This window comes from Drosophila albomicans, chromosome 2L (assembly GCF_009650485.2).
Source record: "Drosophila albomicans strain 15112-1751.03 chromosome 2L, ASM965048v2, whole genome shotgun sequence".
In the NCBI taxonomy this organism is placed as follows: Eukaryota; Metazoa; Arthropoda; class Insecta; order Diptera; family Drosophilidae; genus Drosophila; species Drosophila albomicans.
Genome location: NC_047628.2, coordinates 3,761,845 through 3,788,833, shown reverse-complemented (window position 1 = coordinate 3,788,833; position 26,989 = coordinate 3,761,845). Strand labels below are relative to the sequence as shown.

At 37.9% G+C, this 26,989-nt stretch overlaps 3 protein-coding genes across 3 annotated transcripts; 2 read left to right on the top strand and 1 right to left on the bottom strand.

Moving 5' to 3' along the window:
- Positions 1 to 3,309: 3,309 nt before the first annotated feature.
- LOC117563536 (juvenile hormone esterase) lies at positions 3,310 to 5,244 on the bottom strand. Its single transcript, XM_034241915.2, has 3 exons — positions 4,326 to 5,244; positions 4,051 to 4,264; positions 3,310 to 3,990 (listed from the first exon to the last, which is right to left on the bottom strand). Exons 1-3 carry the CDS (start codon positions 5,229 to 5,231, stop codon positions 3,350 to 3,352), a joined length of 1,761 nt encoding a protein of 586 aa, XP_034097806.2. The 5' UTR covers positions 5,232 to 5,244; the 3' UTR covers positions 3,310 to 3,349.
- A 10,682-nt stretch (positions 5,245 to 15,926) lies between these two features.
- LOC117564707 (transcription factor glial cells missing 2) lies at positions 15,927 to 21,364 on the top strand. The gene is made up of 4 exons (XM_052002817.1): positions 15,927 to 16,014; positions 19,326 to 20,106; positions 20,166 to 20,256; positions 20,311 to 21,364. The coding sequence occupies exons 1-4, from the start codon at positions 16,004 to 16,006 to the stop codon at positions 21,303 to 21,305; spliced, it is 1,878 nt and encodes a 625-aa protein (XP_051858777.1). The 5' UTR covers positions 15,927 to 16,003; the 3' UTR covers positions 21,306 to 21,364.
- A 630-nt stretch (positions 21,365 to 21,994) lies between these two features.
- Positions 21,995 to 25,492, top strand: LOC117565101 (thioredoxin-2). Its single transcript, XM_034244059.2, has 3 exons — positions 21,995 to 22,159; positions 24,655 to 24,801; positions 24,873 to 25,492. The coding sequence occupies exons 1-3, from the start codon at positions 22,136 to 22,138 to the stop codon at positions 25,020 to 25,022; spliced, it is 321 nt and encodes a 106-aa protein (XP_034099950.1). The 5' UTR covers positions 21,995 to 22,135; the 3' UTR covers positions 25,023 to 25,492.
- The last annotated feature ends 1,497 nt before the right edge of the window (positions 25,493 to 26,989 follow it).

The window sequence follows — 26,989 nt, the reverse complement described above, 5'->3', positions numbered from 1 at the left end:
GATCATTAGCCGCTTATTAGGTCAATATTTGACATATTGACAGACATGGCGAAATTTTCAATATATTACACGAAAGCATTTACCATGATAAGAATATGATATATCATAAATATATTAATAAATTAAATATTGAAAATTTCTATAAATTTAATTTTCTTTATTCTAGTATGTATGTTACTTCTGGAAAGAATTTCAAAAGAAATTTTAGAAATATTTTGTTGTGAGCTTTCTCTATATACTTTTTTTTCTAGTAACTAACATTAATTTGAAATAATTTCTGATTTTCTTTGCAAGTTTATTAATTTAATTTAATTAATTTAATTTTTACTTTTTAATAAAGTTATAACTTATAAAGAGTTTTACAACGGAAGACATAATTTTTTAAATTTTTTTAAAATCATGTATAAAACATAAGTACCTATGTAGCAATTCTTCATAGTATATGTTTTTATTTTCTATTTTTGAATTACAAAAATTCATCAAAGATATCAAATTTTAGGATTAACCCACTTAAGTACATTCATTAATAAATTTTTCTCACTCCTACACGAACTGGAAATACATATGCCAATGATCATCTACCTCTGACTGAGCTTAACCCAATAAATACCTGGCATAGTTGCAACAACTAAGACAAAGTTCAACATCTAGACGTTGCAACTTGCCCGAGTGAGTCATAAATTGTGAATTGCAATGCACATTATCGTCAGTGGTCAGATACGAAAAAACTCACAAAAGAATCGAGAACTGCGACTGGGACCGAAGACTGGTCTAAGACAACGAACTGACTGTTTGCTCTGTTGGCCAGACCCAGACAACCTGGTGGACACTTTCTGCCATACAGTTGGCACCTAGATTGTTACTGTTGCCATTGCTGTGGCTGTTTGCTGCTGTTGTTATTTATGAGTTTTGTGATGTTTCTGCAAATTTTTCTATGTAAGTCTGAAGCCTAGAAAGAGAGAGAGAAAGAGAGAGAGAGAGAGAGATTGCTTTGCTTTTGGTTTGCGCGCGCTTGCTGAACTTGTGCCTCGACTGCGCCTGAGCTTATCGCGTGTCAATTGCGCAGACAACTTCATTGTAAGCCCGAGATTCTTGCGCATTGATGTTGACAGCAGGAGTTCCAGCTAGAGATGGACGAGTCGCGTACTCACCAACGTAGTTCGAGTTGGCCATTGAAGATATACGAATACCAAATACCTCTTATTGCATTTTCACTTAGTAGCCTACCTTTGTTTACTCGAGCTAACATTCCGTTTTTATTTCTATTATATTAATTATAGTATTCGTGCATTTATAAGAAATTTTGATGATGCATTCTATTTTGCTTTGATACTTTGTATTTTGTTAGGTCATTCTCATCTCTAGTGCGAAACACGTGTCGTCTAGGAAACCACAAAAGGAAGTTGTTGCAAAGCTGCTTGTGGTCGAAGTCGACTAGGAGAAGTCTTTGGTTTGACTGCGACAAACGCAGACTTTCTGGAGCCTGGCAGAGAATCTAATTACATTTTGTGGCCAAGGAGTTTTCAATAGAGCTTTGTTTTGAGCGATTTCCATCAGTCAATAAAGAGTGTAGTCAGACAGTCTCGGAATCGTGTGGATGCGTTCTTTTCGTACGTTCTGCAGTCACAGCGGGAATGGAAATGGGAATGGGAAAGGCCAGCTCCATCTGATAGTGGGGCAGAGGTGGGAGAAGTAAGTAGGAAAGCGACTTGTGGTGAAGGCTGCGACTGAGAGGAAACTCACAACTTTATTTGCGCTGCAATTTCGTGGAAATCGAAATCTTCATAGTTTCACTATACGAAATATTTCCATGGAAATTGGAATACCTTTCCTAACAAATTATTTAAACGTGCGGCTGCTGTACAGTTAGAAAAATGGTCAGTAGATGGGCAGACATGTGGCATATGCCGTGATGACAAGCCAAACAATTAAAACTAAAGTGGAAACGATCAAAATGTGCAACCCTGCAACATTGCGACACTGCAACACTACAACACTGATCTATTGCTGCAGATAGGCACAAGCCAAACCGCACTATCAGGCAATTTGCATAAATTAATATATTACGAATATGTTGCACTCACTCAGAGAGTCCAACTGGGTCGTCCCTGGATACACCCTCGCAGGAAGCATGCGATGTGATGATGCTATGGCGTGACTCATTGCCCTGTCGGAATTCAAAACTCTTCCCAATTGGCATTGTCTCTCCCTATTTCGCTGACTCTCAACATGCTTGGCGGCGTCATGTGTTGGACTATGCTAATGAGTCGACTTTGTCTGTGCAGGATACAAACAGTCCAATTCGACGTTGCTGTTGATGAGGATGGTAATGGTGATGAGGCGGTCGGCTTTTGACATTGTCATGCTGTCAAGCGTAACCAAACTCCGATAAGAGCAATAAAAATGAAAATAGGTTGCGAGTGCCGAAAACAAATGCAACAATGGGTAACTTTTTGGTAGAGCAACATCTGTGTGCCGTGTCGACTAAGCACGTGTGTGTGGCATTGAACGTACACCGAAAAAAAAGTAATGACGTCTTTGATATATGATTTTGCGAATTCAATATGAGAATTCTCCAGGGAGAAATAGTGATTGCTAAATACTTAGTTGCATTAACAAAACAGCTATAAAATATATTAATTGCTTTCAGAGTAACAATAATAATCATCCTAATGATACTCTTTTCTTATAATATTCGGTTTTGTCGATCAAAAAATTAATCGGAACAAATTAAGGCAGGCAGCAAGACCATAAAAAGATCGTTGACCTGATCGAAACGTATATTTATTTTTATGTTTTCCTTGTTATGCGATTAACACAATTGGGAATAAAATTACAGAGTCAAAAGTAAGTAATATATTCATATTTCTTCAGTGATTTAATGTTGTAAATAAATATATAGACTTTATGTAAAAACATAGCATTGTCGATTCTGTAGAATGTTTAAAATCGGTTGTTTCTTTTTATGCAACTCCCTCCTAATTTCTCTCTCTGCATTGAATGGCACGCGATCTCCACGCGGACTCGTACCAATGCTATCGACATCGAGCGCAGAGTGCCGAGCGCCCTAATAGATATAATATATGCACCCACACTGTGATGACACGCATAGCTACCGAAAGCCGAGAAACAAAACATAAACAACTTATGGAGAGACATCAAATTGGAATTGGAACTGAAAATTATGCCAATTGGTTTATCGCCTGGCAATTGAAGCAGCAGTCAAAGAGGGAAATAATTGTTAAGCAAAACTCAAACTTAAAATGTAAATTGTGAAATTGCTTTAATTTAAATGCAATGCGAAGTACAGTAGGGTACACAAGCTATGTAAACCCTCATCTCAGATGAATCACTGATCCTTAGACTGTCGTCGCCAATTGAGAGGAAACAAACGCTTCCAAAGCTCATAGCGTTCAGAGTTGAGACCCTCGTGCAGAACGATCTCATTGCCAATATCCAAATAGTAGCGCTTCTTGAAGCTGAATGGTCTCCAGCGAATCTCACGTAGTTGCAGATCAGTTGGTTTATTAGGGTCACCCTTGTAGACGAAGGCCGAGAACATGCGTGTCATGATATTCACCATTCGAAACTCGGCATCGTCTTCAGTGAACATGCGACTGATTGAAGGCTCCACAAATAGATACATGAGATCATCGTGGTGCACCACGCCATACGGCGCATCTTCCGGATAATGGATGTGACTGCGAGTACCTTGATAGGAGAAGCGGTAGTAGTACACCTTGGTGGTCCTGGCTGCCAGGTGAACAAATCGATGCACGCTGAATCCCGTTAAGGCATCCGAGAAAAGCGAAGCAAGCGACGTCAGCGAACTGTTGGCACTGATGAGCTCCTGGCCAAAGTATTGCTGCCTCAGCTCGTGACTGATGTTCTGCGCTCGAGGATTGCTAGCATTGTACAGGAAGCAGATGGGAGCTAGGCTGTCGAACTTCTCATTGAAGGCAGTCAGCAGGGACGGACTTTGCAGGATGGCTGACAAAAAAAGAGTTTGAATGAAATCATGGTCTCATGGTCAAGGAATTACATGCTCACAAATGGCTGGACCCACGAACTCATCCTTCGTCATGCCCGTTATAATGGGAATCTTCATGTGATCGCCGTTCTGATAGCTTCGCACGGGATCCTCGATGAGGAAGCGTTCCTGCCCAAAGTCCGGTTCTATGACGGGTTTCCACAATATCAAGGGATTATTGCGTGCAAAGTCAAACATGTGAGGCAGCGTGTTCGCATATTCCAGATAATGTTTCTGCAAATGAACAACTGCAGATAATCAGAATGTGAGAACTGGGACTTACTTAAAAATTTACCCCACGAAGACAGTTGAGCATTTCATTGATGTTCTCTGTTGTGCATTGGAGCAACGCCGCTTGCTTCTTTGCCACATCCATTTGGTGCTCTGGTGGCGACCATTGACCAGTTGCGGCGCCACTCATCAGAATGGCTCGATGAAAGAGACCCCGCGACATGGGTGATACCATGTGCAGGGTGACGGCCATAGCACCAGCTCCATAGCCTAGTAGTGTGATCTCATTGGGATTGCCGCCAAATCGCGAGATGTGCAGTTTCAGCCAGCGCAACAGCTGCACTTGGTCCTTAAGACCCATGTTGCCTGTCGCCTGTTCAGTTCCTGTGGCAAGAAATCCAAGTGTGCCCAGGCGATAGTTGAATGTGACTAGCACCAGGTTGCGGTCCATAAAGTATTGCGGACCTGCAAAGTTTTTGCTCTGACCCGAAAGCGAATAGAAGCCACCAGGATGTATGAACACCAGGACGGGCCTCTTTGGATTCGGATCTGATTCGCTGGGTAATTCGCGCGAGTAGATGTTCAGCTTGAGGCAATCCTCGCTCACATCCTCGCTAAAAAGTCCTGGTTGCGGGCACTTGGGTCCATCAAAGGTGGCATCGAATATATCAAACCACTGCTCAATCGGCTCAGGCGCTTTGAAACGCAGATTCTCCACGGGCGCCTTGGCATAGGGTATGCCTCGAAAAGCGTAGAAGTTGTGTCCAGCCTGTGAAGGCAATATGGTACCTCGAATCTTGCCCAAAGCTGTGGTGATCACTAAATCCGAAAGCTCCTTCTCGCTGCCAATGGGAGTATTGTCATCGTCATTGTCGTCCCAATTCTTGCCCAACGGCGGTTCACTGCTGTTCTGTGCCAACGAAATGGGACTCCAGTTAAGCAGCATCAGCAGTCCCAAAGGATACCACATCTTCAGAGCTTAGTGTAAGTAAGACTGTGGAGTCTGCGATGGCAGCTACTCGCTTTTATAGTCCCCCAATTGGAGCCATTTCCCATAAAATCTGCGAATTGATGATCTTCTCGATGCAGTTGGACGTGGGCGTTGCTTTGCATGCTTCCTTGTTCTGCTAGCTCTTCCCATATCCAATTGCTAGCCATATGTGTGTAAACCATAAATAACCCACAGGCTGCTTTCGAGTTTTGCGATCTCTTCCCACACACACCTTTTTGAATCCCTGGCTTTTGGTCTTTGGTGTCTGGTCTGCTGTTTGCTATCTAGTGTCTGGCATGTTGCCTCCTTGCCACCTACCGAATCAACCCACGTTTAGTTGTCTATTAATTTGTTATTGCTCCAATTTTCCCATGTGAACTTGTTTGCGTGTTTGCGGCTTATTAGATTAAACACCCGAGGGACGTCTCTGACCTACCCAAAAAACCGAAAGAGAGCAGGAAAACGATCCTTAAGTGTCCGTTAATAGCGTTTAATGGTTGAGCATAAAAGGTGAGCGCAAGTCATAAAGTTTTCCAACACCACAATGCGACACACCCCTCATGTCCTTTATGCCTCTGTCTCTCTTAGTTTCTTGCTTATTCGTATCTGTTTGTCCAAGGGAATGCGTTAAACTGTTTCCTTTGTGTGCTGCTTCTTCCGTTTGCTCTTTCTTTTCTTTCCCTCACGGAGCATTAATTGCATGTCATGATCGTCTCAAACAAAAGCGTGTTAATTGGATTAATATTAGGTCATTATAAAGGCATCTCCGCGCCAGCTACTGCAATTCTCACCACATTGTGTGAAAAGGTTTCTGCGACTGCTCTTTCTAAAAGAGGTCACCAAATAGTTTGACCAGGAATGTAGTTGGCACTTAACCAAAATATGTGCTAAGAAGCGATTTAATTGGAACATAATATTAATAACATAATATTGAATAAAACAAAATTAAAATACGACACTCACCAACTCCAGAATTAAATGAAACGCCCATACCACAATTTCCAGAGCATAGAGTCCATATAGATATGTATTCTACAGAGAACGTATTACTATTAACGGCAATAGACAAGTTTTCAAAATTCCTCAAGGGCAAGTTATTAAGTCAAAAGCAATTCAAGTCGAAAAAACCCTCTATGTACATATTTTATTCTATTTTGGAGTACCAAATAATAGACAACAATAAATCGCTAAATTTAAATTTATTAATGTTTGGATATAAATTTAATATATAAAGTTACACCATAACATATAATGGGCAAATTGAGAGAGAAGAACTACTGAACAGAGCAATTTACGAATGCAATTTTTCAATACACTCGCAACAAAAAAATATTACTAGAAGTAAACTTTTTAGCAGAAAGATAACAATGAACCCAGAATTTTACGACAAATCCAGACAGGAGAATATTGACCAAATAAAGTACCGCAAACTGTATTTCTCCCAGGAAACTCAATGATCTATTGGAAACTACTTATGACTTCTATCATCTTTAAAAATCGTAGAACGGCAATTCTCGTCCCTACATACGAACATATCAAATACACAAGTGTAAAGTTGCAGGAGATATCCAAGCTCATTGGATCCGTTCAATGTGTGGAGGAGAACTTAACAAAGATCGCGATCTGCCACAACAATTGATTGCAACAGAGTTCCAGATCGCGACGGCTCAGTGTACATAATTGATGATATTATGCCTCATCCATGAGCTGCTAGCTCACGCCCAGAGATGCTTTGGTCATAAAAAACAACATGGCAAGCTGTGCCGTTGTTAGACATTCTGTGGTCGTCACCGTCGTCATCATATTACCAGGTAATTGTAGCATCAGCTATAGCAATGGACTAGTGCTCGGGCTAAGGCACGAGCTCGGCAGGTGACAGAAATGCGGACGCCTCCGGTGTAGAGGCCAGACACTAATGACCAGACAGATGAGAGACGACAACCGAGAGTACGACGACGACGAGGTCGTACCAAGCGCCACAGGATGTGTCTGCAGTGTTGTAGTGAGGTGTGAATAGTGTGCGGAGTATTTGGTGTAAGTGTGTGATGTTATAACTCCTGCCGCGCCTCAAGACGCCTGTCCAGTGTCTCCTCTGTAGCGTTGTTCAGACTGTCAAGACTGTGCTGCCTGTGGTGATTTTGTGGGTTTTTTTCCTATTAAAAAAGTAGAAGTGTCTTCGGTTTTAAACTCTCAATTTGGATTTAATTAGTTGGCAAATATTGGCGTGTTGTCACTCAGGTTGTCTGCCGTGTGTGGTCCAGAGATCTTAGATTTTTCGCTGGAATCTGATACCGATTGATATCTATTTATATATCTCGCCTGCAATCTACCTATCCATACATTAGATAAAAATCATTGGTACTTCTCCCGCCCCGCTCTATGTTTGAGTGCCAAATATATAATTTATTGAGCATAATCATTAGATAGCGATGCGTTTGCCTGCTCAAAATTAGCATCCCATTCTATTTGCAATTTTGTTTTGAACCCTTAGCTAGTAGTCAGGGGACACAGCTTCTAATCAACCCTCCCCAGAACGGGAACAGAGAGTCAACCTTAAATGTGCATTGACTAATGAAATGTGTATGGTTTGGATTCGCATACACATTCGATGTCGAGTATTTATTTTCTAAGGTCGTTCTGGGCCAAATGATTTTAGTCATTTATGCGGCTTTTGTTGTGCGTTTTTGGCAACATAAATGTGAATTTCAATTTTTGATTCGACCACTCTCGGTTTGTTGTATGTTTTCCATTTGTTTTTCCTCTGTTTTATGCCAATTTGCATTTGATAATACGCCCGCGATTGTTGGCTAATTAACGGGATTTGTTTGCACATTTTCATGGCCTTTTTGAAGCGCCATCCAGTCACGCGTGTGCCCATCAAGCGGAGCCAGCTGAGCACGCGACAAAAGGTGTTTCGCAATGTACTATACTATAGTTGTAAATCGGTTTATAAAAATGGGCGGGCGTGGTAAAATTTGATTACATCTATACCATATGAGGGTATTCTTGTGATATGAACTTTTTATGACCTATGTTACTAGTAAAAGAAGCGTTGGTATTCTCCTCTTCAGAGAGTAATTTCTTTGTGACACTTATAAGGATTACGAGTCAATACAATTTAACAATGTTGACATCTACAGCTGCTGCAAATAGTTTTTCCCCAGCCAACATTTTGAGGAGTATCAATCAAATGAACATATGCAAAAATACGTTTGCTATAGTCAACGAATTGATGAACCTCTCTTGGGAGCGACATAAACAGCAATTGGCAAATGGTAAAAGGTTATTGTTATTGTCTTTTGTGCGAGCGACAGACAGATAGACAGATGATTGATCATGTGATTGAGGCCTTTTTGCATTTGCAGTTATTCTAAAGAGAAGACAAGGGGCTGCATCAATTTCGAGTGCCTTTCCAAATGAACGTGGGAGTTTCTGGATTTCCGAGTTTGCACCTTGACTAGGTGAGAGCCATTGCACGCAGTCATCTTGGCTCTTGGATGCAAAGCACGTGCCACAAGAGCCAGCGCGCCTAGCATGTAAATCTGTTTCAGTTTCAGTTTCTGTATGTGTGCCACTTGCAGCAGCCACCAGCATATACATATGCTGGAAGCGCAGCTGTTGAACTGGCTGCTTGGCTGCATGCCACAGTCTTTGCCACTTCCTTTTCGTGGTCTGTTTGAGAAATGAGAATTGAACCCGTGCCATCGACTTGCCTGAATGACTTCGAAGTTGGCCTGCAACGATCGTCATAACTTCTAGAACTAAATTAATTGTTTCGCAAGACGCTGCTTCGCTAGCACCTGTTGTCGGCCAAGGTCTGTGGACATTAATTGAATATTAATAAATCGACAGATCCTTTGATTTTCGCCTGCACTTTTCATTTCAATTCGTATAATCGCCTCACACAACTTGCCTTCGTCATAATCGTAATCGTAATCATAATCGTAATTAAGTTAAACGTCTACATGAACCGTTCATTTTCATGGCGTCTGCCACACAGTTGGCTCAGAGAGACAGACGACGTCTGGTCTTGGTTTTGTTCCTCTTCCCATTCCCCTCTTCACACAGCCCACATCGACTTCATCATTGTCGTAGGTCATGCGTGCGGTTGGTCAAATGGATTCTGGATTGTGAATTGCTGTTTGAATGAACTGACGCTACGCTACTTCTGGTCACTTGATTAAGTCAATGCTCATGCGGGATGCCAGTCGATTGGCACGAATCAAGGCATCAATCTATCAATATCAATATCTATATCTATATCTATGTCTATATCTATATCTATATCTATATCTATATCTATATCTATATCTATCTATATCTATATCTATATCTATATCTATATCTATATCTATATCTATATCTATATCTATATCTATATCTATATCTATATCTATATCTATATCTATATCTATATCTATATCTATATCTATATCTATATCTATATCTATATCTATATCTATATCTATATCTATATCTATATCTATATCTATATCTATATCTATATCTATATCTATATCTATATCTATATCTATATCTATATCTATATCTATATCTATATCTATATCTATATCTATATCTATATCTATATCTATATCTATATCTATATCTATATCTATATCTATATCTATATCTATATCTATATCTATATCTATATCTATATCTATATCTATATCTATATCTATATCTATATCTATATCTATATCTATATTTATATCTATCTAAATGATGAAAAAAGGGTATTAATATAAAGCTGAAGCAGCCAAAGTTTCAACGCCACCCAGTAGTCAAACCGCTTTACTTATCTTATCATAGTATCTCTGCTGGTTTAAGCACGTAAGCATGGTAAATTCATTAATGGAGTTAAGATAAGACGTAATGGGCAGGAGACACAAAGAAGTGAAGAAACAGTAAGGTCATGGATCTTTAAAAATATAGTTGTCAATACCATTGCATAAAAATCAAAATAAACAAGTAAGAAAGCTACAATCGAGTGTGCTCGACTGTGAGATAACCACTACCTATTTTTATTAAAAGCAAATTATTGCGGTATTATTTATAAATTATAGAAAATTAATATACCTCAAAAATACTAAAAATATACGAAATGAAATATTAGGGATATTGATACAGTCATACATTCAAAAAAATACCACAGAGTACAAAAAATACCGGATTATTAGTCAAAGCAACTAAGACTAAGTAAGCGTTTTTGCTCATACAAAAAATTTCTTTTATAGCGACATTTTTATTTGATTAAAAACAAGTAAGAAAGCTATAGTCGAGTGTACTCGACTACCCATTTTGAATAAAAGAAATATATTTTGCCGTATTTTTCTCAAAATATACCAAATATACTACAAAAATACTAAAAAAAATATACCAAATGGTATATTTGGTATATCGATATAGTACCGCGTTCATAATATACCATAGACGGCACAATATACAAGATTGTCAGCCAAAGCAACTAAGACCCCCAGTAAGTAGGCGTTTTTGCCTTTACAAAACTATTTCTTTAATAACATCCACAATTTTTATCTGATCGCAACCAAATTTTCAGGAATCATAACTACTATAGTTATTATTATATATATATTCACAACTCTAGCTTTAAAATTACACTTGTTATTCGAATTTTTTGATTTGCTGAAATGCTGTCGAAAAAAAATTATAGCTCTATCTCTTATAGTCTCTGAGATCCAGTGTTTCATACGGACAGACGGACACACACACAGACACACAGACGGACAGACGGACATGGCTATATCGTCTCGGCTGTTGACGCTGATCAAGAATAAATATACTTTATAGGGTCGGAGATGCCTCCTTCTACCTGTTACATACATTTCCTGCCGGCACAAAGTTATAATACCCTTCTACCCTATGGGTAGCGGGTATAAAAATAAATAATAAATAAATAAATAATAAAATAAAATTCGCTACTCTAGTTTCAAAATTACACTTATTTGATTTTTCGGAGGCGGAATTGGGTGTGGCTAAAATTTGAAACAAACTTCATCTGCCTGCATACATAACAAGTGTTATCAAAAAAAAAATTTATCTCTGACGTCTAGGTGTTCATACGCACAGACGGACATGGCTATATAAGTTATAATGTTTTTCTAGCGGGTATAAAAACGGAAAAGCGTTTGAATGGAGTATGATGTCAATGCTTCTGAAGCGTCTAACTGCATTTTGGGAAATGAAAAGAATGCCAGGATGATGATCGTACCCGTTGATTCTGCAATAAAGCCTGTGGTTAGAGCTTCAGTTCCTTGACATGCCATCGAAATGTGAGATAATCAAATGTTGTGGCCCAAAACACATTAGTGTCAAATGGATTTTGCCTCCGGTCGCGTCTTTTGTGCGTGCTTATTGTTTAAACAAGCGATACAACGCGTGGCCAGTGGACAGTATTGATGGTATCGAGGTGCTGAGTATCGTCGACGCAAGAACCTTCATTAAAATCATTATATTGCAAATGTGGCAAATTTTCAACAGTTCATTTAACTGATTAAAGTGTATGGTACTTGATTTTGTACCAATTTTCTTGATGAAGAAATGGCCAAAACCTGCGGCTCTACAGCTCTTTAAGCTTGAGTGCCCAAATTACGCTTGCAGAGCTATATAATTTTGGCACCTTCTGCCTTTTTTGTCATGTGTGAGTCGAGTGAGCCAAAGAAGTCATAAAATTAAATTTATGAGTCGTAATTTTTATAATCAAAAAACCTTTTGTTTTACTCATAAAGCGTAAGTTGAGGCTCATTTTGTATGTAATGCTAGTACAACTCATCATTATAATTGGGTTCTAATCGCGCTCATTGACTCCCAAACAAGCTCTTCTCTCCCCAACAGTGTATCTAATATTGATTTCGGATTCATATTGAGCATCGTCTTCAACTTTGACTCGACAAAAAGCCATTACCCTTCGTCTTTCAAAGACATTTGTCAAATTGTCTATCCAAATCGTTGTGGTGGGTGATGTGTGTGAGAGAGTGTGTACGTGTGTGTTAAATATTAATCAGTCAATAAGCAAAATGTTAATCCGCTTTTAAAATACCTAGGCTCTTCCTATAACTGTTGTGGTTGTTGTTATTTCCCTTAATCTATTAGTAGACCACCCAGAGTGTCGACCAATTAATTGCGTAAATGGAAAAATTGCCTTTGGTCTTTGTCTTTGTTGGGCTGCCACAAGTCACACTTTGCTTATTTTTTCGGAGCTTGTCTTCGAAAGTCCCTATGAGTTATGAGTTACAGTGTAAAAAATCACCTCGCAAATAAAAAGTGTATTGTTCTGCACTTTATTTATTTATTTTTTAAAATTGTATATTTTTTTTAATTTAATATTTATTTGAGAACTTTATTCAGATTCGTCGCGTAATTAAATATGTTCATAAATCTGACATGGAAATCTCTCAGTGCATGAACAGCTACATATATAACACAACTAATTAATTAATAAGATTTCTGCTCGAAGGTGCTAGAAATCCATTTCAAACTATTCCATATTTATTTTAACAGAAAAATGATTAATTTGCTGTGGCAAAAATAGAAATAACTACAAATTACAATGATCGAACTTTAAATACACTAATGAATGGTGCCATAAAAATAAAATATTTTTCTTATGAAATGGAATTTTAGATAAGACTATTATTTCCTTATATCTTACTAGTACACGGAAATGAAAAAAAAAATGTTGAAATCTGTTCAGATTAATAAAATCATTTTATCTAGTAAGGTATATAAATAAGTACTATTGTTATTTTCTTATGGTTTCTGTCTGCAATGACAGGCCCTTTTGGAACAGCTTGAGCTTTTTTTTTGTTTTTTTGAGCCGGAGCTCGGGATGGAGCTGAAACTGGAGAGCACGCGCTCATTAGAGCACAACCAGGCTGCGCTGCTGGAGTTGTAAGTGATGTTGAAGTTGAATATAGAGTTAGAGTTGGAACCGGTGGAGGGGACCACACCGAGTGTATCTACATTAAACAAGCCATGATTACAATAATGTTGAGCAATTAATTGCGAAAAGCCAAAAAGATGTGAGCGCAGCTGCAACAAACTAACCATTTACGAGTTATAAAATAATGTGTGTGTGTGTACGAATATCTACCATTTTTGTTGCGTTGAAATATGTTTTTGTCACCCGTATAATTTGCTGGCTGCAGCGTTAAAGCGACAACAACGATGGCAACAGGCCAAGAAGAGTCAACATTCAAGAGTTGAAATGTGTAGTAAAGGTAAGAGAGCCACTTGGTGGCTGGCAGCCATTTGTGCTTATTGGTAGTACACATCTTGAGGCCCAATCCCGTATAATCAGCCCAGTTGACTGCGTACTGCCCTTTTAATTATGGGTCACAGTCAATGAGCAGCAAACAGCAGTCGTCGTTGTAGTCTCCGCATTTCTTTGGCATTTCCTGTCAACGGAATTTCAATTTTCACCTTAACGCCTATTTGCCGCGGCAAGTGCTTTTCAGCATTTAATTTCCCCCATTCCACTTTCCCTGCATCGGCCAATGGCAATGTCTAAGGCGAACGTTTTACTTTAACTGCTTGCTGGTTAATTGTTAGTCAACTTGGCCTGGCTACCAACAACTGGACTCATCACACATTCATTTGTTTTATTTCATTTGTAACTTTGCCCCAAATACTGATGCGGGCTGATCAGGTGAAAACACAATGAGATAGAATAAGACTGCGACGATGCGTCAGCTCTCCCTCTATAACCAATTGCTGTTCTCAGTCATTTCTGGCCATGTCATTATTTTCATTTGTTTATGCTTTTTTTCCTAAAATTACTCTGCTTGTTCTTCACTTGCTTTTACTCCTAATGGGAACTTGCTCCAAATTGTAGGGCTATGAACGTGTAGTACACATGTGGCGCTTTTAAAATCGATTTTCAGAAAACGCTTAAGGATATTTCCATTCATGATGCAAGTTTTGCAGACATTCAGGAGCAACAACCATGGCATTTGCAATAATTACTAAATCTTTGTCTTTGACATATCAAATCAAAAGAACGTGACGATACTTTGAAAATAAAATGAATCTCTTTAATTCAAAATTCTTGAATTTTGTAATTTTTTTTTATTTAAATTAAACATATTTGTCAATTGTATATAATACTTGCAAATTTAAATTTATATATACATATATACTTTATAATTATAGAATCATACAAATGAAATATTTTTAAACGGTTTTATATTATATGTAAACTGTTGCTAATGGGTCATTTAAATATAATAAAAATTGTAATGTATTTTTAGTAAAAATTACTTCACTAAAAAAATGTTGAGGACAAATGTTGAGTCATAATATTAATAATTATTTGATGGTTTTAATACGTAAATTAACATTTAAAAAAATTGATATTATATTATTATTAAAAACTAGCCATAGATAAAGAATAAAATAAAGAAAAGGTATATTTCATTATTTTAAGTTAGAGAGAATTAGTTTAATTTAAGTGTAGTTTTTACATTTTGAAAAGACTAAAAAAACTAATGAAAATCCATTCAATATCGATTATCAGGCAATCCATGGAAAGAGTCTCTCACTCTTTGTGATGCAAAAAAACGAAACACAAAGTGGATGATAAGCGTACATACATAATAGTAAATAAGTAATTAAATTTCCAGTGATAATGCAATACGCACATATAGTACTGCAGATACAATAGAATTCACTGCCACAATATGCCTGAAGACTCTCACACTCGCAGAGCAAGAGCGAGAGAAACACAAAAGGGAGAGAGATAATGAGCAATGACGGCTGCACACGCTTGCCACACTCCAGAGAGTTCGAGCCGAGTGTGCCTGCGTGTGTGAGAATGTACACATTTATTATCCGACCAATCAACGTAGACTGGAATGTGTGTTGGAAGTGCGCACACATACACAATGAGATCGAGTATATCTGACGGATACGTTTGCAACAGCAACAGCAACGGCAACAGCAGCTGTAGCTGTAGCTGTAGCTTCAACTGTGGCTGTGGCTGTGTCTGCAGCTCCCTATTGCGCATTGCTCTTGGAGTTGGCTGGCTGCTTGATTATGCGCCGACGTCGTAGCCGCCGACGCGTCGTTTGTGGAGTTTTTTTTTGCCAAATTTATGCGGGTGGCGATATACTCTTCATCTGCCCCTTGGTCCCATCCATATCCATGATATCCATTTGCCTCTTTGTGCGTCTCTCAGCAGCGCTTGTTGTTGGTTTTTGTAGGTGGAGCCAGGCACAATGCTATCATTGTCATTGTTGACAAAACTTTGCCAGCGTCGTTTTTGTCTTCGATGCCGAAGTTGCTCTGTTGATGTGCTGCTGTACGCGTTTTTGTTTTTGTCTTTTGTATCTGGCAGATACGTAAATTTCGCCCTGCTGCAAGCACACAGCATAGCGCGCACAGGTTGCCACAGTGAAAGGTCGTCTACGTCGGTTGTCGCTTCGTTATCGTTTCGTTATCGTTGTCTTGGAGTGTTAAAGCCGACGGTTACTGTTGTTTGGTATCTATTGGATTGAGATACAATTGTGCTAATGTCATAACGATGCCTTTACGACGGCATACAATGTGTTTTTTGCAATGGCCAAATGAGCAGTGAGCATTGAGCAGTGAATTGTTAATTGCAAACCGTGAAGTGCACAACTATTGGATACAAAACATAACGTCGAGACAAACTAGAACAGCAACAGCAAAACCAACAACTCGCAATACCCAACACTTCAAAACTCTGGATAAGCACATTTATTTGGAATATGGTTGTTTTGTAAGTGATCGAATGCAGACTCTCAGCGTTTGCGCGCTCAACGCAAGTCCCTTGACACCAGAAAAGAAATGAGAGAAAAAAGCAAAAACGAAATAAATGCCGATAAACAGCTGCAATTGAAATACGTAATAACGAAATACTTATACCCAGGCTACTATAAATAATTGACAAACACGAACAGATCGACTGTGATTATACCCCTTTCGAAAGTCCTTATAGTCGTATAGTTCGTACGTCTTATTAAGAAACCCAGCCAGTAAATAATTTTGTATAGAAAATGAATATTTTTTATTTTCAATACCCAATTTACACGCTAATATACTTTTTATCAAATGCGTGAAGGGTATTCCTCGAGCAAGATTTATAAAAAGAAAACAGTGTTTCTACGAATCGGATAACCCTCTCGCTCAATCATCAGGTCTGTGTTTCAGTCACAAAATATGAATATAATATACAATTGTCGATTAAATTGTCAAAACATTTTAGAAATTGTTAAGACACAAGAAAACAAAAATACAATGTAAATAGGAACAGACATTTATTTTATAAAATAAACAATGTACAAAAAAAAAAACAGTTTTTTAATATACAAATATTTTAAAAATATCCCGATAGCAATGCTGTAATACTGTAATTTGAAATTACTTCTGTTAAATTTCGCGAAAACGAAACCAAATTAAAATATTTTATGGGTAGGATTATATTATTGCAATGATTTCTTCTATAGTACTTGTATGTAAATATTTAATAAAAATTAAAATACAATCACAGCGTATTTTAATGTGAATTTTAATTTTAGATGTTTGCATTTGGTTGTGGTTAGGAAAATATAGAGTGCCTGTATAAATAACGCACGAGCAAGTGCACTCAAGATAACACAGTAAATTACAAAAAAAAGAAAAACAATAACGAATTCATATATAATTTTATATTTCCAATAATATTAACACTAATGTTTCAGTTAAATATTTTATTTTACTACCGCAAATATAATCATATTGAGTTTATGGCATCGAATTATAAAAACAAAACATCTTAGGCACAATCTCATTATTGCAATCAAAAGCAATAATGTGCCAATTGAACATTTATTGCTTTTCAAATTAGCCTTAAAATTATTTTAAAGGAAAGAAATAAAATTGCGATGTGTGATTTATAGAAATGGTCATTAGGGATCGATTTACTTTTAATAAACTGTACAATCCTTTCAAATATATTATTTTAACTTTCATTTAATGTACATTATTTATGTTTCGATCTTCAAAACAAACAGCAACACCAATTGCCTGGTATAATAATTTAAACTTGCTTGTTACGTCAAAAGAATATTGAAAAATGTAACACCTGGTTACAGTCCTAGAAGTATTACTACTTCCGAATTGCTCAATTGTAGCTTTACGCAGTTCATAAATCAACGCAAAAAACCGAAGAGATATTTTAGATGACAATAACAACATTAAGAAACAATAAAAACGAAATGCTCACAAAAATATTTAAATTATTTCAAGCGCTTTATTATCATGCTGAGCGGGGCCTAGCCCTAGAGCAAGAGCGAATAACAGAGCATCTTAATGCCACTCGAAAGAACCAACGGGGGGGACAGACCACACGCAAAGGGCCAAACACGCGGGGGCTGATTGGGCCAAGTGAAAGGGTCAAACGAGTGTGGATATACTGCGAGTATAAAGACATATTTTGTAGGTGACAAAGTTATTATAAACAGCGGACTCGTCTCGAATCGACTTGAGTCGTTTCGAATCCAATCGAGTCAAATCGAAACAACGAAGTGACACTATCAAGATCAGATAAGACCTACGAAGTGTCAAGCAGTCGATTTACGAACCCAAAACAAAGCGGCAAGAAGCGAGAAATGTGCGTGGAACAGGTTCATTCTGTGGGGACCACCAAGCGGCGCTCAGGTATCAACTTGTTAGATGACCACAAGAGTCCAAGACAGACTGAGACCTGAACTGGGACTGGGACCAAGCAGCCTGCTGACTTCTCAGTACACATAAAAAAACAATAGAAATCTTCTAGGCCGTAGGGCGCCCGCGCCTTAATGAGAAGCTGGGACAAATTTATTGCTAATTGTAGAGCGAGGCCCACTAAACGTTTGACGCATAAATCTAAACGTGAGGCTCCCACACAGCGGTTGACTGTGAATCTGATCACTGACTCCAAGATCACCAAGACTTCTCCTCCAATGGAGTCCGAATCGCAGTGACTCAGAGCGCTGGCGCTTTAAGTGTCAATAAGATTGTCGCATTTAACTGACACTCGAATTACAGGGGACATCAGCTTGGATTATTTGTGGGTTAACTAGGCTAAAACTAACGGAACCTGTTGTCTTACCAGACACTTTCGTGTCATCAATATCCGACGCCCGAAAGAGTTACGCGTGTCATGACCAAGCATTTCATTTGACGATGCCCCCCTTTACCCACGCAAAAGCCGATTGATTTCATTGGAATCGTTTAGAGGCGTAATTAAGATCGTAGTGTTACCATTTGTGTGTCTGATAAAAAGCAGTCTGAAAAGATATCAGCACTCTGATGAGTTGATTTTCAAGTGCATTCATGCACATACAGTTTCTTAAAGAATGCCTAAATAGTTGAGTATCCGTTTGAAGAGCTTTTCTAGAGACTATGAACCCGCATAAGCATGAGTACATTTGTTACGTTCGATATTTGGCTCAATTTGAAAATTAATGATTAGTTGCAAATCGTGTATGTCATGCCCAGCAAACTAAAAAGAGAACAAAATATCAACATATAATATATTTCAAGAATATATAGTTAATTTTTTTAAATTTATATTTTAACTGAAGATACACTTTTTAAGCTTTGTAACTAAAAGACCATGAAGATTTGGACTTTTCCCCAATTGAAATAGGTATCTTTGGTCATCCACAAGTTTACTGATTGTCTATGAACAATGTGATTAATTTCAATTGCTGTTATTTCTAATTTCTCTTTAACTAATCTTTTTACATAAATATGAAAATAAAGTAATAAACGGAAACTATTTTGTTTTAGTTGTGAATGGTTATTTAGATATTGTTTTCTATATTCGATAAATACAGAATTGATACAGTAGTTGTGAACAGAATAATTCATTGAGGACCTGACGTTTCACTACGGATTTAAGTTTAATGAATATGCTCAAAAAATGTTCTTGCATTGAATAAATATATATGTTTTCCTAAGCTTTGCTGCTAACAATTAAAATTATATTTCTAAGAAAAGTTGGGGTAATAATTTATCAAAATGAGAAAGTAATTGAGTACATTTACATTAACATTTTTATTACAGAAATGGCTACACTTTCAAGGCACACTACCAACAACTCTCACACTCCGAGCAACATCCTCAGCATCACAGTCATCATCAGCAGCCACAGCAACAACAGCAGCATCAGCCTCAGCAGCAGGAACAGCAGAGTCAAACATCCCATTTACCCGCCACATCCACCTCGACTGCGATGACGACGCAAAAGTCGAAACGAGACTGGGATATAAATGATGCAATCGTGCCGCAAGTAGCCGACATCGAATTCGACGAGTTCAGCGAATGGAGCGATGGGCATATGCGTCTAGTCTACTCGGTGCACAACGAGGAGGCAAAGAAGCACATCTCTGGTTGGGCGATGCGCAACACCAATAACCACAATGTGAACATCCTGAAAAAGAGCTGTCTGGGCGTGCTGGTCTGCTCACAGCACTGCACTCTGCCCAATGGTTCCAAGATCAATCTGAGACCCGCCATCTGCGATAAGGCGCGCCGCAAGCAGGAGGGCAAGACTTGCCCCAACAAGAGCTGTCGCGGCGGACGTCTGGAGATTAAGCCCTGTCGCGGGCATTGTGGTTACCCAGTAACACATTTCTGGCGGCATTCAGGAAATGCCATCTTCTTCCAAGCCAAGGGAGTGCATGATCATCTGCGACCTGATCCCAAGAATTCGAGCGTGTCCAAGCGAGCCTTTGGACGAGTCGCCTTGACGACCGGTAAAGCAGCATCGATGGGCTCCTCGAGGTCGGCAAGTGTAGCTGCGTCCAAGAAGTCGGTTATTTCGGGATTGGTTAAACAGGTCAAGGTGAGTTTCCCAAACAAGGTATTCAGTAAACTTCTTAATCTCCTTCTCTGCTTTTGCAGCAACAACAGAATCTCATGGACAAGGTGCTGAAGCGAACGACGTCAAGCAATCCACTGACTCACTCTGCCCTGGAGATATATCAGTTTAATGGTAAGAGCAGCCGGAAATTAATGTCAATATGATCTAATCTATATCTCTGTGCAGCATGCGGCAAGTGTACAACTTACAGCCATTGCACATGCGGCTATTTGGAAGACACAACACGTGCCCATCAGCTTAGCCAATCCTCGAACTATATGAACAGCTCTTGGCCCATGGCAACTGCCGAGTCAGCCCCGTGCGAGCCATCGGCAAATGTCTTTACGGTGAACCATCAGCACATTACCTACAACTATCCCATTTACCATGCCACACCGACTGCAGCAACAGCGGCGCCGAGCAAGTCACCTGGTTTGCCCTATACTTGCATATCTGAGTTGTCCGCATATCAGCCGGGCCTCAACACTCAGTCCAATCTCTCTGGCTACAGCAATGCTAATTGCCAACTAGCTTACGAGACCGGCTCGCAGTTAGCCACACCGGAGCCAGAGTTCATCAACTATTCACAGATCAAGCATTTGGGCAGCGGTACAGAACTTGGTTGCAAAGGGGAAACAACGCCGACGATCAAGTATAATGCCACAGTCGAGGCTCAGCCGGTGGCAGGATACGCTGACGACAATTTTGACTACTACTACAATCGTGAGTCGAAGTCAGACTACGAGTTGCAGCAACAGTTCGCCGTCACCCACGGCCACAGTCATGGACATGGACATGGACATTATTATGAGAGCGCCAATAGTTACAATGGCGTCAGCTACTTTGACACGGGTACAACTGCGCCAAGCAATGGCAGCGGTAGTGGCGGCAGCGTTAACAGTAGTGGCCTGAACATCACCAGCGGTAGCGGAAGCGGCAATAGCAGCAACTCGAACCTAAATCATGGCAGCTACAGCAGCTATTACGATCAATATTCAAACTATGAGCAACAGATGGCGGTAGCGGGTGGTTTCGTTGCAGCCGCTGGTGGCGTTGGCGTCGCGTCTGTGGCTAATGTGGCTAACACTGTGGCTCCACCAACACCGACGCTTACATATCATCACCATCATCATCATCATTTGCATCACGCACAGGCACAATCAGCACACACAGCCCATTGATAGTACTTAACGATTACATTACTCATAGTTCATAAGATCACATAGTTTATACATACATACATAGCTCTTAGCCTAGCCTTCATTTAGTTTTGAAATCTTAATTTCAATGTGTAGTATTTTTATTATTGTTTTTCTGTCGCATAAATAAATTATGAAAATGTTGGTTTGTAATCGTGTTGAATTTAAAACAAAAGCATCATTCGAGGTGTCATTTTCTATTTTAGAAAACATAATGAGAATTACTAATATCAATAACGTGTTCCCCATTCATTAAGAATGCAATTTATTAATTATTAAATTAGTCAGATTTCGAATTTAATTCAGAAAGACCTGCAAACCGACTGAACGTCAATTTTCTTAATATTTGCTGGCGCCATCTATCGGAAATAAAGAGAACCATGCCATCAGCTGTTGCTCATTGACACAGTGTTGCATTACAGGCAGCAGTGTAATGCGTCCAACTGCTGTACAAAAAAAAACAAAAAATAGTATATTATGAATGAAATACTATAAATAAATTCAATAAAAGGAATTACGAAACGTGCCGTCTGCTAAGTTCACACTATATCGAAAGCGACTGCCTTGCCAGATAGTCAAACAGTTGTCACCATTCGTACTCACCACATTCGCTGCTGGTGCTCTCTTTGTCGTGGTGAGATTGCTAGCGTGTAGAGACATCGAACAGTTAGAGTTCTTGTTGGACATTGGCATTCATTACGCTAAAATCCCACGAGTCGACTGCGTGTGCTGTGAAGCAGTGTGATAATTAAGCAAAATTAATAAGTTTTACCGGTTGTATTTCATATATCCCTGAAAAAACAATCAGCAAAATGGTGCACATTGTGAAGGACGAAGTAAGTAATAAACTATCAGCTAAGGTGAAATATCTATGGCATTCCTGTGAGTTATTTGTGTCATCGCGTTAAGTAAGAGCGTAACATGAATTGACCCCACCACCAGCAGACCTCTTTCCCTCCACTTTTGCCGTACACATCCCATTACAATAACATTGCCATACGCTGTCGCATATAAAAATACAGTCTGCTGCGCTGGCGATACAAATGCTTAATAGAGAAAACTCGGCATATGACAATGATATCATCTCTTGTGGGCAATCGAAAGCCATCTCGTCGCCATAGAAAGTGTAAGGTTTGACTCATTTCAAATACTCTCTGTAAGATATACATATTATCAAGTCAATCGTACACATATATATGTATACTATATAGAGCAATCTGAATAGGTAGGCAAGTGTTTTTTGTTAGACAAGCCCAGTTCCATTTTCAATGTAATGACTATGCAATTTCACTAGCAGCAAAGATTTGTTGGCGTGGGTTTATTAGTTAGCCACAGGGTGTTACTCGAAGCATACACAATCAAAGGTACATTCACATATGTATTTATCTGTATATATATACATTTTATAATGTACATATCTATGTATATGAAAGTGAGAGATTACACATCGTTTTGGCAGGCAACTCATAAGTAAACCGGTTTAAAACTTGCGACATAGTCGCCTCTATTCAACTTATAATTCTTAGATGTTGCGTCAGTTGCGTTGTGTAGTATTCATATTCAAAATTAAAATAATTCACGACATCAAATACTTGGAAATTTATTTCGTGCATGGTGATGTCATAGAAACACTTTAAAAAAACATAATATCATTGATTTCTAGCATGCATATACATATGCTATATAAATAACACTAAAGCAGAATTCAGAATTACCAATAAGATCCATAAATTAATTAAAATTTTGAAACATTTAAAGTAGCAATTAGCCGACATTTGATGAACTAGAGATCGCAATAAATTATGATTTCATAATACTTTCTAGAAACGTTTTGTTTTCAAATGCCAGCTACGACTTTATCTAAATACATTCTGAAGCATTTCAGCAGAAAACCACATCCGGTTTTGCTAAAAAAGATAGACACTTTTTTGGTTTCATTCTCAAAGCTTTAAAATGATAATTTGTTCTAATCAAACTTGCTTTTAAAACAATTTTAATTAGGCAACCGAATTTTCGAGAAATACAACAAACAGTGGAACAGTAGATGTATAAGAAAGTGTTTGATATTTATTATTCTGTTTTGGATTTCAGAAGTGTATCTTATGATACTATATCTTAAGATATAAAAGACTCTTTATAAAATAAATTGAATTTCGTTAAAATTTTTTAAAGTTCGGGTTTTGATGCAAGACTGGTAAACATTTACTCATAAGATGAAATCGTTTAATATTGTTGCTCATATGACAAATTAATTCAATTTTAAAAATGTTTGTTTTGAATGTATGCATATTTATTGCGTCAACTGTCGATACTTACTTACGAGTTTTCCTCCTCTCTGTATTTAATTTCATTATAATGAATCATTGTTGTTTACCTTTGCTGTACGAATACAACCCGTGTACATGGCCATCACAATGTCGTGCTGGAAATGTCTACAATTAATTAAAGGTCAGCTAGAGAAACGTGACAAGAGTTCTTTCCCCAGTTACAACAACAACAAAATCCGGTTAAAATAGTTGTTGAAGTGAAAGTACAATGATTTTGGATACGCCCACGTACATGACCATCGGTTCGTTCGTTCAGAAAATTGAGTTTTTGAGCTTGACGTCAAAACACATTTTTCTATGCATTGTGGAATAAGTATTATACATGTTTAATTTGAAATTTAATATGGAATTAAGAATGAAATAAAATTAAACAATTTTCTTGAAAATTTGCACAAAAACTATTTCACAATATATTCATTTTAATAAATTATTGCACTCATACGACGTATAGTATGGATGTCCCTAGTTGTGACTCTAGCTGTTATCTAGGTCTAATCCATATTAGGGTAAAGTAATTAAGAAAATGGCTTAATACCCATTGGGCCACGTGGTCGGGTGGGCAGCTCTCTCTCTCTCTCTATTGGTGTTGGTTTTGGTAAATAAATAGTCCAAATACAAATATTAAATTGCAAAAAAATATAGTAAGTGAGGCTGCAGATGTAGCTTGTTTGTGTACCGTAGGGTTATCGTCGTTGTATATTGTGTGAATGACTGGCTGATTGACACACATTTCTGTTGGAAAACTCACATAAATATGCATGGTAATATTAAAACATTGTTACTAATGCTATACAGTTGTTGTTGTGCTTATCACACATGTTGCTAGACCCTGATAACGGCAAACGTGTTACAGTAGCTGCTAAAAGCAAATCGATAGATTGAACGCGACCGCTTATGCAATGAGGCGAGTCATGAACTCAAGCACCTTCTTTTTTTTAGAAGTGATTGTTTAGATTATACCTAAAAATATCAATAAATGAATACAAATCATTTTTGATTTGCAGAATGATTTCAAGACTCAGCTGACGAATGCAGGCGACAAGCTGGTCGTTGTTGATTTCTTTGCCACCTGGTGTGGACCCTGCAAGATGATTGCTCCTAAGCTGGAAGAACTCGCCCAACAATATACTGGCAAGATTGTTGTACTCAAGGTATGTTTACTTTTTGTGCAAAAAACAAAAAAAGAGCACAATGACTAAAGCTAAAATAAATTATTTTGTAGGTTGATGTTGATGACTGTGAAGCTATTGCCATGGAATACGAAGTGTCCAGCATGCCCACGTTCCTGTTCTTGAAGAACTCTAAGAAGATTGAACAGTTTGCCGGAGCTAATGCCACCAGACTGGCCGAAACTATTGCGCAGCACCTTTAAGCAACGCCTGAAATGCCTGTTAATGGATTGTCTGCAACAAATACACAAACAATAAGTTCAGGAATAACACTAAAAGACAATTCACTTAACGTATTCTAAACTTTTCTTTACGAAAATGTAGCTAATTATTATGTATTCCATAAGTGCAACGTTTGCCAGTGACGTGTCCAGCACATGCATGCCTCAATCATTGAAAATCTAATTGAATCCCTTTTGCACCATGGTTTCCACCCACCCAAGATTTAGAGCATTATTTGGAAGAAGTACATTAAATTGTTTATTGTGTTCAACACTGTAGCGCAGGAGGTGGCTTTTAATGTAATTGCAATTAACGTAAAGTTCGCTTTATTAATTAAAAAATATTTAATAATTTAATACCTTTTGTAACGCGAAACACATTGTAAAGAACAACAACATTGTCAACACAAACAGCAAACCGAAGCAAATTAAATAAATAAATGTGAAAAACATGCGCTTTGTTAAACTATTGATTTTAACTAGCTCGTCCTCTCTTATGTATTGTCAACCAAACCAGTTTGTTCTTAGCGGTTCGATTAGATATAAAATGCTCGAAAATATTGAGAAGAGTACAAGCAAAAACTAATATATTCTAGAAATTAAGTAGTATTTCATAAAACAGGTATAGGTTTAATGATAATGAATATAACGCACTCTTAACGCTGACAACAATTAGTAAGAAAACTGGTTTCGAAGTAATTTAAAAGAAAAAGAAGGGTATTATCACTTTGTGCCTCCAGCAAATGTTATTAAAAACGTTTTGCGGGCATCACATTATTATTTCGGTAATATTCTCAAAATTTATCAAATCAAAATATTTATTTATTTATTTATTTACATGTTAATTAGTATACAAAATAATGTAATAACTAAAAGAAAGGGAGTGCTAGCAACTAAGGCCATCGACTCGAAAGTTAATTTATATGTAATTTGTTGATGTCTAGGATTTCAATTAGTAGTTTAACATTATTGTGAGTAGGTAAGGTAAGAAGAGAGGTGGGTTGCATTTGGCCAAATAGACGGATCCTTGTGTTAATAAGTTGCGGGCAGGTATCTAAGATGTGTTGCACTGATGATTCTCCCCCACATTTGGGGCATCTGGGCTTAGATTTTCCTTTTAGTAGGTGCTCGTGGGTTAAGGCAGGTGACCAATTCTGAGCCGGGTGATAACATTGCACTGACTTCTGTGCCACGATGGTGGATAACGAACGGGTTCCATGTCGGACACCAGGGTGCATTACAATTATTAACAATTACTTGTGAGTATAAAATTACAAAATTATATGTTTTACGATAATATTCCCAACTATGTAAATGATTTCATATTGTCGAAATGCTTAAAAGTAACCAAATTCTGAAACCATTTTCTCTGCTCAAATATTTTCAGCACTTAATCACGTTGATACTATTTTTAAATAAAGCTAAATTTTAATTTTCTTAAAAGTATTGTCATAAATAATTTTGTGTCTAAGAATTCAGTTTCCACCTTATACAAGAAAGCAACTTGGTAATAATTTAAGAACTAATGCATGTAACATTTTGTAGTCAAACATACTCGATTTACATTTTTCCAATAATTTTAGCAGCTTTGTATAACGCGGAACTGATAGTCTACAAGACTCGTCAAGTATCAAGTCAGCCAAAGGGAAATTTAAATTTCCCTCGGCTGCGATGGGGGAATTTGTACTTGACTTGTCTACCAGACAGTCTGGTGTCCAGGTCATGTACAAAATACTGTGTTTAGATTCTAGTGCGTAGTTCGGAATATGCAAAATAAATACGCTCAAAAATATATGCAGTAAATAAAATGTTTATTGTAATTCTAATTAAATTGATTAAAATAAATACAATGGGTACTTAAATTTATAGTATTAACAACTTACCTCTGATTGTTTTATAAAAGACGCGCAGTGACGTTTCTAAAACCATTAACTCTACTAGCTTCGCAG

Coding starts and splice junctions, on each gene's coding strand:
- LOC117565101 (XM_034244059.2), top strand. CDS start 22,136: ATGGTGCACATTGTGAAGGACGAA. Junction 22,160..24,654: donor TGCACATTGTGAAGGACGAA/GTAAGTAATAAA, acceptor TTTGATTTGCAG/AATGATTTCAAGACTCAGCT. Junction 24,802..24,872: donor GCAAGATTGTTGTACTCAAG/GTATGTTTACTT, acceptor ATTATTTTGTAG/GTTGATGTTGATGACTGTGA.
- LOC117563536 (XM_034241915.2), bottom strand. CDS start 5,231: ATGTGGTATCCTTTGGGACTGCTGATGCTGCTTAACTGGAGTCCCATT. Junction 4,265..4,325: donor TGCTCAACTGTCTTCGTGGG/GTAAATTTTTAA, acceptor GTTCATTTGCAG/AAACATTATCTGGAATATGC. Junction 3,991..4,050: donor GTTCGTGGGTCCAGCCATTT/GTGAGCATGTAA, acceptor TTTTTTTGTCAG/CCATCCTGCAAAGTCCGTCC.
- LOC117564707 (XM_052002817.1), top strand. Junction 20,107..20,165: donor GATTGGTTAAACAGGTCAAG/GTGAGTTTCCCA, acceptor CTGCTTTTGCAG/CAACAACAGAATCTCATGGA. Junction 20,257..20,310: donor GGAGATATATCAGTTTAATG/GTAAGAGCAGCC, acceptor ATCTCTGTGCAG/CATGCGGCAAGTGTACAACT.